A 14,445-nucleotide genomic window follows, 5' to 3' on the forward strand; every position below is an offset into this window, starting at 1 on the left:
ATATAAAGTAGCACAACCTGCTGACAGCTTCTATAAGAGTTAAATATAGTTAGGTGTGGTGGCAGATTTCTTTAATTCCAACACGGAGAAGGTAGAGGCGTAGTTCAACCCAGCTTGCTCTACATAACAAGTTCTAGGACAACCTAAGATACACAGAGAGGCCATGTCTCAAAAAAAAAAAAAAAAAAAGGTTAAATATGCTCCAACTATATGACCCAGCATTAAGTCTAGGGAGTGGGAATGGTAAGTAGTACACAGCAGCAGAAGTGGGAGTGGATGGGCAAGAAACGCAGGTTTCAAGTGTCAAAAGTAAATGATGACTGTTTACAGTTTTGCTCATGATGATATTTTCATCATATGTACCATATTAATTATATGCTCTATATGATTATAACCTATTATGTGCCAATTAGACCTCAATAAAGCAATTACCTCTTATTTGTCACTGCTACAAAAACAGTCAAGGCTCATTAAAGATTTTTGGTTTTGCATTTGGTTTTTTTGTTTGTTTGTTTGTTAGCTTCTCACTAGGTTGCTCTAGCCATCCTAGAACTCACTACATAGACCAGGCTAGCCTCAAACTCATAGAGATCCACCTGCTTCTACCTCCCAGTGCTGGGATAAAAGGAGTGCATCACCACACTCAGCAAATAGTAATTTTTGTTTGTTTTGTTTTTTGAGTCAAGGTTTCTCTGTGTAGCCCTGCCTGTCCTGAAAAAATCACTCTGTGGACAAGGCTGGCCTCAAACTCACAGGGACACAACTGCCTTTGCCTCCTGAGTGCTGGAATTAAAGGCTTGTACCACCACATCCAGCCTTAAAATATTATTTTTTTAAGTGTGTATAAGCCAGGCATGGTGGTTCATGCCTTTAATCCCAGTACTCAGGAAGCTGGGGCAGGCAGATATCTGTGAGTTTAAGGCCACCCTAGTCTACATAGTAAGTTCCAGGACAGCCGGGACTGTTACATAGAGATGGAGTTTCTCTCAAAAAAAAAAAAAAAAAAAAAAAAAAACCACAAAAAGTATGTCTAATAAATAGACACATTCTTTTCCACCAGCAACACCTATCACTAGAGTTTCCCTTTCTCTAATTTGCTTTTTTAGGAGCTGTTGGGGAATTATGGGGAAGTGAACTACAGGCTTTGTAAGTATTTAAAACATTAGTATTATATAAATGGTTTCAGTCAATATTAGTTTACTCAAAGCCAGAGATAACCTCAAATGTAGTAGGAATTTTTCTAAAACATTTGCTGCAGTGGGGAAAAAATAAAGTAGGAATAACTCAAGTAAACTTTGCTATACCACTAGTGCATCCTGTAAGATAGGAATTGGCTTTTAGTAAGTGTCTCACTTGGTAAAATAGAAAATAGAATTATGCCCATTTGACAATGTCCCTATTAGAGTCCTCACAACCTGTAACTGCAATATCATAGAGCATGTTATGTAGATACAGTTAAACATCTTCAAATGGAAAATTGATTCTGATTTTTTTCTAGTAGGTCCAACATCAAAAAGGTCTAAGAGAAGGGTAAGAATGACAAACTTTATGTAATGTGCAATGACAATGGGAGAATGGTCACAAATGGTCACAGATGAAGGAAAGAGGCAGGAATAACAGAATAACAGAATGCAAGCGCACTCTAAAATATGAAAGGGGCAAGGAATGGATACTCCCTGAGCCTTGGAAATGATTTAATCCTCCCATAATCAGAATAAAACCTGAATTGGGCTTTCAGTTCCAGAGCATAGTAACCAACCTATGTTACTGTGAACCCCAAAATCTGTAGTAATTGGAAACAGTCATACTATTATTGCAAACAAAATGTCAAATTCAGGGGAAGAGAAGGTAGCAAGATCCCCAAATAACTAAACATAAGAAGGTACAATTTTATACACAGGCAAGTTATTTGGATCCTTCCTCTACCTCTGGTCCATCGTTATTTTACTTAAATTACCTGTATTTTGTTACTTGGTTTCCTTGTCACCCATTGATACGGTCAGTTCCAATCTGAGCCCCTTTTCACATCCTTGGCTGAAAACCTCTCTCTTGGAAATACAAAGGTGTTTTATGACTGACACAGAATTTCTCCTGTAGGCTGTCCTTGAACTTAGTGTGTAGCTGAAGGAAATTTTGAACTCCTAATCCTTTCTGAATGCTATGATTACAGGAATTTACCCAGTTTCAAACTGTTTCTTGACTCTTCCCTCTACCCTTCCAACTAAAAAGCCCTGTCAAGGTTCAAAATGATAGGCTGAGTATGTAGCTCAATGGTAGAATGCTGGTGTAGCATGTCCAAGGCTGTGTGTTCAATACCAAGTACCACCACCACTACAAATAATGATAATAATAACAACAATGATAATAATAAGTAATAGTAGTATATAAGTCTATAGTGGGACTTGTCCAAATCCTGGCCAGAGTAACACCATCTTAAAGCTATTCTATATGGCACCCTGAATCAAAACAAGTCATTCTTCCCAAAGCTGAACAGTGTTTTCCAAGACCAACAGAATCTGATTAGGGCAAAGTATGATTTTGGTTATGCTTTAAGTTGTCTTAGTGTATAGTCATCTTTACTGCTTTTAACACTGGGTAAGGGTCTTGCATGCAGGTTTCTATTTGTTCAGCTCTAAACTTACAGACATATAAAATAGCTTAGTGTGTGGGAGACTGTGACGGTTGGGTGATGGAAATGGCCATGTGTCCATAGTCCTGTAAGTAACCCTGATCCACTGTTGTAATCTTTCTTTGATTGTTCTGCATCCTCCTTATTTGAGGTGAATAGATATTTATTTTCCCCATTAACTAAAATAACAGATTGGAGGTGAAGCACATTGGTGACAGAAATGCAATGTGTGTAAAAGGCTTGGTTTTATCTTGCGCACATATGTGTACACACACACACAGAGCAAAAATTGTATAGAAAAATTTCTAGTGATGCTTTGAGTACTAAAATGTGCTTTATTCTGTCATTTTCTCCTCCTCCTTCTCCTCATTTTCTTCTTCTTTTGGTTTTTTGAGACAGAGTCTGTCCTGGACTCACTTTGTAGACCAGGCTGGCCTTGAACTCACAGAAATCCGCCTGCCTCTGCGGATGCGCCACTGCACCTGGACACTGTTCCTGGACAAGCATGCGCCACTGCACCTGGACTGGTTCTGTAATTTTCTGAGCTTAAAATATAAAATATACAACTCAAAATATGAAAAAGTATTAGAATAATAGAACTAGTTTTCTGTAAGTTGTTCATTTCTGTGAACATGGAGATTAATTCACAGGATGAATTCCTTTACATATCATAGATATGCCTCCTGCTGTGGTTTGAATGAGAAATGCCAACCAACTCATGGATTTGAACACTTGGCTGGAGTTGGTGGCAGTGTTTGGTTAGACAGGCTATGTAACCTTTAGAAGGTGGAGCCTGCTGGAGAAAATGCGTTACTGGTGACAACAGCATCACTTCCTGCTTCTACTCTGCTTCATGTGCATAGAGAAAAAATGTGATCAACCAGTATCTTTCTTCTCCTGCTATGCCCTGTCTTACCCACCATGATGGAGTCTATCCTGCTGAAACAAAAAGCTGAAGTTCTCTCTCTTAAATTGCTTTTGGTCGTGGGAATTTATCACAGCAACAGAAAAGTAAGCAATACAGAAATTTGGATGAGGTAATTAAGGTTGTTGCTCTGAAGAACCTATGTTAGTTTTTGGAGGAATGTGGGAGACTTGGAGATTTAGACTAGGAAACAGGTTAACTGCTTATGTAAGCAGAATTTAATGGACCTTTGTCATTGGAATCTGCAGTACAGCAGTTCTAAGAGTAATGCAGAAAGTGAAGGGACAGCTTAGGAGGCTTCAAAGGGGAACAAGGACTTTATTAGCAACTGGGCTAAAGGCCATTTTTGTGATATGTTTCTAAGGAGTCTGACTGTATTCTGCCTGTTTCCTGAGAATTTTCATGATGAGGCTGAATTAAGTAATTGACTATTTTTATTTCAAGATAGTATAACATTGAGTCTGTGATAGAGTTATTGATAATTATTCTTATAAAGAAAAGTCTTTTGTAAAAAACACTGTAAAATTTCTATTTAAGAAGATTCAAACCTTTGTATCTCCCCTACTTTGTAAGACTTTTTAATGCAACGGTTTTAATCCTCTGGGATAAACCATTGATTGTGCAAAGGCATCAGGCTCATCTTCATTTCCTTCATTTCTTTTGTGTCAATTCTTTTTGAACTAGCCAATCTCCAGAGTGGTGTTGGACCTTCCAATGAGGGAAAAGACAGTAATCACCTGCTTTAGAATAAAATCTAAATACACTTTCTTCTCATGTGTGCTTTCTCTTCTCTGTACTTGATTAAGAATAAAGTTTTGCCTTATGGGGACACTTCAATTTGAGTCATGACTTCTTCCTTTACAACGCCAACCCAATTTCTAACACTCTTATGCACACCTACTATGAAAAGGAGCAAGAAGCGGAGCAGAATGAAATGAAAAGTGTGCACCTTGGAGAGGAAAGGAGCACTAGAAAGCTTAAAGCTACTACCAAGTCCTGTGTTGAAAAGGTGGCTGTAATAGTTAAGGAGACTAGTGCCATTAGAGAAAAGTCTGCTACTCATCATTAGAATAAGAATGGTTCCCTCAGGGCAAGCTTCCTTGAAAGCATCAGCATACAAAAACTTCTGTTACTGTAGTACAAGGTGGGGAAGATTCCATCCTAAACTGGTATTATGCGAACAAAACAGGAACAATATACTTTGCACATTAATGGGAGGCCAAAACAAGAAGAAATATACCTTGGCAGGTTAATGGTTATGTTTGCAGTTAAAACAGTTAAGAATAAGTTCCTGTTTGTTCTATGTTAAGTCCTTTCAAGTTAGGGTTTCTATCCATTATTAAGTTCCTGCCAGGAGGTAGTGGCCCATGCCTTTAATCCCAGCACTTGGGAGGAAGAGGCAGGTGGATTTCTGAGTTCAAGGCCAGCCTGGTCTACAGAGCTAGTTCCAGGACAGCCAAGACTACACAGAGAAGCCCTATTGAGAGAGAGAGGGAGAGGGAGAGAGAGGAAGAAAAGGTAGAGGAGGAGGAGGAGAAATTGTTTCTGTTTGTCCTGTGCAGGTTAGATTTCTGCTGTAGTTAAAGAATAAGTTCCTGTTTATCCTTGTGTTAGGTCCCTGAGAGTTAAAGTTTCTATTTGTAATTAAGAATAAGTTTTTGTTTCTTGGAGCTAATATAAACTGCTTACAGCTCCATTCACATGATGTACATCCTTACTTTTGTTCCTTCCCTTTTATTATATCTTTCTTTTTTTAATAATTTATCTTATGTGTATTGGTGTTTTGCCTGCATGTATGACTATAGGAAGATGTCAAATCATTTGGTGCTTGATTACAGACAGTTGTGAGCTGCCATATGGGTGCTGGTAATTGAATCCAGGTCCTCTGGAAGAGTAGCAGTGCTCTTAACCACTGAGCCATCTCTCTAGCCCCTCATTGTATCTTTCTAACAATGTACAACACTTCTCTTACCCCTGTGAACACCTTATCTTTCCCATAAAAAGGACTTCAAGGGGTCAGCAGGGGCTGCTCTCTTAAGACCCAACTTAGGGTAAGACAGTGGCTAGCTAGCTAGTCCCAGATGCATACCAAAATACAGCTTGCTTTTTTGGACAACCATGGGTTTGGTCTTTTTTCCTCATGATTCAGGTTTAATGGTAACCAAATCTAGCAATGTTGTCCACATGGTACTGGGTTTAGAAATATGGAAGATAAAAAGTTGAGGGGTTTGAGGTTCTTCCTTCACATACTGAGAGGCTCACTAAGGCCAAGCCATGTAGATAAGGTTGGAGTCCCTGAGAGGCCACTTAGTGAAGTTGTGATGATGAAGCCTATATTAAGATGGAAATACCAAGATGTTGGGGATCCCACAACTGTTAGACATCTGCCAAGGAGAGCTACATACAAGGAGTAGGACCCGCCCAAGAGAGACATTTGTGTTTTGGAGAACAAAACTGCAGAGGTAGAATATCTAAGCTCTTTGAAACTGAAGACCCAGATACTGACATGCAGCTACAGATTTGGTGTTTCCCCAATGGGATTTCAGTCTCCCTTTGATCCGGACTTTCCTCACTACGTCTCCCTTCCTACTTGTGCAATGGGAATGTGTATTCTCTCCCTTTTAATATTAATTATACATATATGTAATTTTTTTTTAACTGGGGTAACAGTTAAGAGGTTGCCTTGAGCCTGTAATCCTAGCACTCTGGGAGGCAGAGGCAGGAGGATCACTGTGAGTTTGAGGTCAGCCTGGTCTACAAAGCGAGTCCAGGACAGCCAAAGCTACACAGAGAAACCCTGTCATGAAAAACAAAACAAAACAAAACAATAACAAAAAAGAGATTGCCTTGAGTCTCAGAAGAGACTTTGGACTTTTGAACAGTGTTAAAACTCTTAACAAGAGAGTAAGGGAGCTTTTGAAGTTGAACTACATATGTGGAGATTTGAATGAGGAATGTTTCCGGTAGGCTCATGTAGTTGTACATTTGCTCCATGAATGGTGGTACTGTTTGGGAAAAATATAGAACTTTTAGGAGATGGAAACTTGCTGGAGCGAAATTATGTCACAGGGGGTAAGCTTTGAGAGTTTATAGCCTTGTCTTACTTCTGCACATTCTCCCTGCTTCCTATGTACGGATTTAACAATGTGATTAAAATGGGTGGTGGCGCACACCTTTAATCACAGCACTGGAAGGCAGAGGCACGTGGATCTCTGTGAGTTTGAGGCCAGCCTGGTCTAGAGTGAGTTCCAGGACAACCATGGCTACACAGAGAAACCCTGTCTCGAAAAACCAAATAAAATAAAATAAAAATGTGATCAGCCAGCTCCCTGCTCTACTTACATTCCACATCACCCCCCATGATGAGCTCTCTATCCCCCTGGAACTGTAAATTAAAATAAATTATTTCATTAAACCAAAATAAACTTGCTGGTCCTTAACGTAATTGTATTTTATCACAGTAACAGAAAAGAAACAAATACATTCTCTAAGACAGATACATAAGTAATAAATGTCAGGTTCAAGAGAAATTTCTTTTCCCCAAATGTGGCAGTTAGACAAAAGCCAGTATTCCTCCAGAGCTGTTTTCTTACCCCTGGGAGAAGGGACATATGACTACCTGTCTTTTAGCATACCACAGAGCCTGCTGGCTTCCAGGCTCCTTCAGTATCACAGGTACCCAGCTCTTCTCACCTCCTCCCCTACCTTAAAATTCCTCCAGTTTAGGAGCTTCCCGCTCCCCAGCTACTCATTTCTCCCTATAACCCTGCTATTTCAGCTGGACACCCCTCTCTCTGGGTCTTCTCCTCCTCCTTCTTTATCTCTCACTCCCCAACCCATGGTTTAGGTTCGGTCTACTACTTTCTCTCTCTGCTCTGGACTTTTCCAGATGCCTCTGGCTTTCTCCCTCAAAACTACAATAAAAAACCTTCCACTTAACCATACCTTGGAGCAGTCATATTGTCTGGGTATACAATAAATACTTTTTGCATTGTGGAGTGATAGCTCAGTAATTAAGAGAACTTGCCACTCTTGCAGAAAACCAAGGGTGATTCTCATCACTAATATTCAACAGTTCACAGCTGCTTGAAGCTGCAGTTCCAGGAGATCCAATTCCACTTTCTAGTCTCCTTGGGCAAGGAATGTGTGTAGCAGACCTAAGTATAGTTGGTTACTCACATATACGCAAAATCTTTTGTTTGTTTTTGGAGATAAGTTCTCTGTCCTAGAACTCACTGTGAACACCGTGTTGGCCTTGAACTCAGATACTTGCCTATCTGCTTACTGAGCGCTGGGATTAAAGGCATACAGCACCATGTCCAGCTTGCACATAACTAAGACAACAAAAATGTGACACATTGGTATGATTTTGAATCTGAATGTACATAAGAATTCCAAGCAATGGGAAAAGTCAACACATAACTCAGCTAGAAATTTTACTTTATTTTAAAACATACAGAATAATAAATATTATTGTAAAACTTAAGAGCCTTTTTAATCTACATATGGCAATTATAACATGCTATGACTACGTCTATGAAGCAAAACATAAGCAAGTTTTAGACACTGATAAATATGTATGTGTACAAACTAGAAACATTTTCCCCTACTACATTTATGTGAGAAAAAAATTTTTATGCAACCAACACTTGACATTCTTTTTAATCTGTTTCTTTCATTATATTCATATCATGAGGAAATAATTATCCTTTTAAAAAGCAAAAACAGGAATACAACTGAAAAGCTATACCTTTAAATTTCTGTAAAGTGCAAAAACACTGTTGGAGTGAAATGCAAGGTATTGTAGCAAATAAAAGAAATATTCTAAATTTTTTGAGGTGACTCTTTGGCATTAGTGTTTTGGGAGCTCCTGACATTCACCTGATGTAAGAGAATTCAGTATCAGGGTTAAGGTACTTAGAAGCTGGAAGTTCAGTGTTTCTCATGACAAATTCAATGCAACAGAATGGATGGGTCACATAGATTATATATGCAGTACAAAACCCAAAATAGAACATAAAAAGGAACTCATCATGCTATCATAATTTGCTCTTTCAATTTTTAAAAATGTTTAATGTTTAAATGTTTCAATGTTTTATTTCCTCATTGTACAACAAAATATGTAAACCTTTAAAACAAAAGTTAAAGTCTTATGGAACCATGCAAACTTCATATCCAATGTTCCCTTTGCTTGTTTGGTGTTCAAGGCTACATGCTCTATAGCACAGTCTTGATCAGACTCCAAAGTCTGCAAGCTGAGTTTCATCATGCCTCTCCCAGAGCAGTTCTGAGCATGGTGCCCCTAACTGCAGTGTTTAGGGTGCCATGCAGTGTACTCCCAGTTTAGAATCAATCAATCTCGAGAACCCTTCCACAACTTTCGAGGTAGAAAAACTGAGGCACGGCAAGGTTAAAAAAAAACTCACATAAAAAAAAAAAACCTCATATATATTTTCACGAATCAGGAGAAAATTCAGAAAATAAAAAAATAAGTGCCTTGGGGCTAGAGAGATGCGATGGCTCAATGCTCCAAACCACTTGCTGTTTGCGCAGAGGACTCAGGATTGGGTTCCCAGGCCCACGTGGTGGTGCACAAGCCGCAGTAGGTCCAGTTCCAAGGGATCTTCTGTCCTCTTCAGGCCCTGGTGGTTACTGCATGCAGGTGGTACACATACATACATGCAGGAAAATGCCCATACAATATGAAATAAAAATCAATCTTTTAAAAATGGATAAATAAATAATTCCTGATTCCATGGGCCTAGGACTACATTTTTAAATTACTTTGGGTACATTTGAAATAGATGTTTATTTACATGTTCATTTTTTTCTACATAATATCAATTTTTTAAATGTCTTTTGCTGCAACAGCTATCACTTTTAAAAATATTCTTTTGTTGCATTTAATAGCATATGAGAAATGTGTATGACAAAAATGAGTAGTGATATTAGGCCAAATGCTCATTACTATTCCTATAACTCTTAAATCTTCTTGATTGTATAATACATATATGAATATTGCCAGATGTGAAAAATCACTTATGAGATAAATAACAGACCCTTAAAATTCACCAGTGATAACTATCATGTGTAAATGAAAAATAAAAAACATTTAGGCCTTCTATGTGGTAAACTGGCTTGTAGTGTGATTGCTGTACCAAGTGGCCTTTTGTCAACTCAACTTAACAGAATCTAGCAATGAGTATTAAGTAAAACATAAGAAAAATGTGGCTATGTCCTTAGAAGTCTATGCTAAGGAGCTAATAATACAGTTTTGGTCCCTGAGAAGGCTTAACACCAAGATTCTGTGCTGTCATTCTTAACAGATGAACAAGCTCCTTGATGTCAGACACATTGAGAATACTTCCTTAGACCTAATTCATACAGTCATGAGGTCAGGAATACTGACCAAGACACAGTGGGTATCAGAGAGGAGCGCGTTTCTGCTAGATCAACCTGGAATAAAAGTATCACCGCTAACAAAAATTCTAATATGCAGGAGGCCCAGTGTCATGACTATACCTATAATCCTAGCACTGGCGAGGTTGGGGAATGTAACTGGGAGTCCAAGGCCAGGCTAGGATACATGTTAAGACCCTGTTAGGAGATAAAGAGAAAAAAAATTATGCAGAAGGGCAGTAGTCTATGCTCATCAATGTTTGTTTCCACAGACCATCTGTTTTTCTACATCTAAAAATCACTGCATCTGAGTACTTTACAGAAGCCTAGGGACCCGCTTCTAAACGTTCAGCATAGCACTGACCATGAGCTATGCTGTCAGACTCAAAGATAGCACACGGTTCTATCAAAAGTATACATAAACAGGTTAGGGATGTCGCTCAGAGGTAAAACTCTTGCCTGGCATGAATTATGCCCATGTTCAATTTCCTACTACCACAAAAAGATAAGAAAACATGAAATTCGATGAAGGGAAAAGATTAATATATTATTTCTGTGATAAACTGGAAAGCAAATTAAGCAGAACAAAATGGCCTGAACAAGAGAAATAGACTCTTGTTGAACAAAATGTATCTTCCTGATATTTTATTAGAAACAATACAGTGATAGTGTCAGCGATCAGCAAGGACACTGGGAAAACAGTTCCTCTCCACAGGTCCCAGTGTGGGCAGTTATGCCTTCCTCCTCTAGAACGCCACAGACACAGCCTTCGTGCAGACCAGAAAAATGTTCCCCGTAGTATCCTGGATCTGGGTTCCAGTAGGAGTCCCTAACTGATCCTATACTTGATCAGTACTTAAAACAGGAAACAACCTTCTTAAATGTAAAGACCTTTATGAGAAATGGCATTATCCAAGAAGAAGAAGAAAGAAGTGGCCTAAATGTCTTCCAAGAGTAATTCTCTAAATTGGTACCAAAATTTTTTATTTTGACGATTTTAAAGACTTGAAAAAAAGAACATTAGTAGGCATGTTTTCTTAAGTTTTATCAGACATAAAAACCTAAAACTACATAATAATGAAAGTGTTTCTTATGCGCCCACTTTTGGAGAGACCAATAAGAGATTCATTTGTATTCTAGACTTCCCCCAAAGCTCTTATTTGGGAATTTTTATTTTCTATTGCATTTACAAGTGAATTCTGAAAAACTGAATTTGTAAAATAGTAGTAAGTATGCACACATGTGCACTACAGTAAATTTGAGAATGAGACCCTATTCATGATAGTTACTATCATGGAGCTTACTATCCACTTGAGAAACAGAACAAAAGCATGAAGCCTACTGATGCAATCTGCTGACCAGATGCAAGCCTGCGCGATCTGGCCTTTTCAGTACCTTAGGAGAACTATTAATACTATGAAATTTTGCTTTACACACAAAATATTAACACCTTTGGATATTCACGATGTAACTGTGGATTAAAACTTCAGATGCATCAACCAGTACATTTAAACTAAGCTTCACGGAAAATAGCAAAAATGAACAAGGTAATTTCCACAGTATAAATTTCTTCACTGTATTTTTACCTCAGAAACCTTTATATTAAAGTTACACTGATTCTGCTGCATAACACTTTTCACTTATTATTCTGTTTAATAAATTAAGCTTAATATTCCTAAAGACACCGGTGGTTAAAAAATTTCAAGAGTTGATGCAAAGAAGAATGAACTTCAATATTTACTAACTACTACTTTATGCAAAACATGGTTTAGATCATTTTGTTGCTGTTCTTAACAAGTCACTGACTGACACACACCAAAGTTATCATTCATTTATTTCAATTTATTAAACCTGACAAATGAGCCAGAAAACCAAATTCTTTTATGTTAAACTAGTATTTTATTTACCCTTTTTATTCTACAGGTCAGTGAACTATTCTTTGTGTCTTTTTTTCTGGGGCAGGGAGATTAAGACAGGGTTTCTCTGTATAGTCTTGGCTGTCTTGGAGCTCACTCTGTAAACCAGGCTGGCCTCAACTCAGAGACACACCTGCCTCTGACTCTTAAGTTCTGGGATTAAAGATTAAAAATGCTATTGCTGGCATTTTACTTTAGAAATGCCCTTTCTATGTGGAAACGCACATTTTTTTATCTTAGTAAGACGTTTAATTGGGTATTATTAAAATTCACCCAAATTATTTATCGAACCCCATTTTTTAAACCTGGCCTATTCCATTTAGATAAAACAAAACATGTGAAATGTACAATATCATAATATGATGCTATATTGTATCACCTTGTACCTTACTCCAATTTAAAGCACAGGGAAGGTTACTATGGATAGAAGAATCATTTCTGATCAAAATACTGCATGATTAACAGCTATTTTCCACTTAAGAAGGCTGTTTTGTTGTTTCTCTTCAATGCTGGGTATCAAACCCAGGGCCTTGCATGCAGTCAGAGGTTTAGTAAGAGGCTCAGTAAGAAACTTTAGAAGGCTGTACCGTTTCAAACAAGAAGGCTACATTGTTTTAATCTGTGCTAGAAACTGCCTCCAAAAGTTGGCCTTTGTAGAAACAGTCCTAAGCTGTGTCCTTTGATCTATTCCTGTATTAAGGTGCTTTTAACTAAACTCCTGCAGTATGTACTAAAGAGACACTATCTAATGTAACAACCTCAGTGTCAAGTTTAATAGTTTATTTCTTCTTAATGGACATAATGCCTCCTGAAACAGAAAGCAGGTGTTTTTCCATAACGATCTAAGTAACACAGGTTAAATGAAAATAAATTATCTCTTCATACTTATTTTGTTGTTCTTAATCAGACTACAATACACAAATGGGTTACAAATGGGTCACTTTTCCTTTTTTTTCTGTATCTTTAGTTTTCACTATCTTCTACTTAATACAGTATTTTTTTCTAACTGCTTTACATATCTGTGATTAGAACATTGAACTTATACACAGTAATAGTTAAATTAAGTGAATAATTTAAATGATAAAGGCACTGAAATTGATTTGAGCTATTGGAAGGTCACCCTGTCAATGGAACTCTGAAGGAACTCTGAATTACTGTCATTACTGTCCTCTCTCTGCTTACCACTGTTTGGGGGTACATGTAGGAGAGTCAGGTTGCTAAAGGACTAAAAACAACTCAGTTCATATACCTCTTATTTGTACAATACCTGAACGCTATACATGCTTAACACAAGCACAAAGTCAGTCACGTTTACTGTACAGAGCAGGATTTCACAACAGTTTCTTCCTTTTCCAAGGTACTTTAAGAACATCTGCTCCCCTACAAAGACTAACTAGAAAGACCTCATCCTTATTTTCTGGTTAAATCATGTTAAAATGTTTTAAACAAGTAGTTATGAATGCTTCTAGGTTAATGGAAATGAAAACAGGATTTGTCTCATCAGAGAGAGTTGACACCAAGACAACCATTGGGAGCCTTGTGCTGCAGAGGTCTGGACCCCACCCTGGTGCAAAGCCAGGCTCTCTATTATCCACAAGACTATTAGTACACAGGCAGCTCTCACCAAGAGTCTCTTCTGCTTGACATCTAGTAAGAACCACAGATTCCCTTCAATGCCTGTTCCTTAAGCCCCCACTCCTTAGTTGCATCTTAGTCTGTTTTCATATTGGATTTGTTCATCTCCCCAAGGTTGAAGTTGAATTCTTTGAACACTTGTATAAGGACAATTCCCACGGAGACAGTTGTAAATCCACAGGCCATGCCTAAGAAGTCCACCAGGCCCACATTGCTCCACTCCCGGAAGAGGATGGCTGAAGCCAGTAGGACTAGCGTGGTAAACACCACGTAGTAGATGGCCCCAAACACAGAGGAGTCGAAGCACTCCAGGGCCTTGTTGATGTACCTGAATTGGACAATGATGCTGCAGCCCAGGACAGCCAGGAGCACCAGACACAGGCAGAGGGCTCTCTGACTGGATGGATTGTTGTGCAAGATGTCTTGGGCTGCCAGCCCAATGCCCTTGGTGGAAGGCACAGTGAAACTCCCCAGCAAGGAGCAAATGCTGATGTAGACCATGATGTTGGTGGGCCCGTGGGCTGGTGCAATCCAGAAGATCAACAGTAGCAGCATAAGCAGCACAATGCATAGGTAGCCCACGAACACTGAAAGACAGATAGCACATAGTGACCAGGGAAGCCATCCCACCAGACACTACCCAGAAGGCAGAGCTGAATGAGTGCCTGATCCCTTTCTACCACCCCTTCTCCCCTAAGGGGAGAGAAACCTAAGGGAGAACAGGCAGCTGCTCAACAGCCCATTCCACAGACTATCGTACAGTCATGGGAATTAGGAATGTAGTACAGTGGTAGAGTACATGCCCAACATACTCAAGGCCCTGGGTTTGAACCCAAGCATGGTAAAACAAAAATGTGTAGTTGCAAGCTACTGCAGCCACAAGGGTAACAGTAGGCCAGAAGAGTTGTCTTCATTGGAATGCCTGTGCCAATAAGTCTTTG

General features: G+C 38.8%; 1 protein-coding gene across 1 annotated transcript in view; it reads right to left on the reverse strand.

The window, feature by feature from the left end:
- Positions 1-7,977: 7,977 nt before the first annotated feature.
- The window catches only part of Nipa1 (NIPA magnesium transporter 1), a 49,671-nt gene continuing 43,203 nt past the window's right edge, over positions 7,978-14,445 (reverse strand). Inside the window, exon 5 of the mRNA XM_055607497.1 lies at positions 7,978-14,091. Within this exon, the coding sequence (XP_055463472.1) occupies positions 13,580-14,091 (512 nt within the window). The 3' untranslated portion in view covers positions 7,978-13,579. The remainder of the gene's footprint in view (positions 14,092-14,445) is intronic.

This window comes from Psammomys obesus, unplaced genomic scaffold, assembly GCF_907164565.1.
Source record: "Psammomys obesus unplaced genomic scaffold, mPsaObe1.curated_primary_1811, whole genome shotgun sequence".
Classification (NCBI taxonomy): domain Eukaryota; kingdom Metazoa; phylum Chordata; class Mammalia; order Rodentia; family Muridae; genus Psammomys; species Psammomys obesus.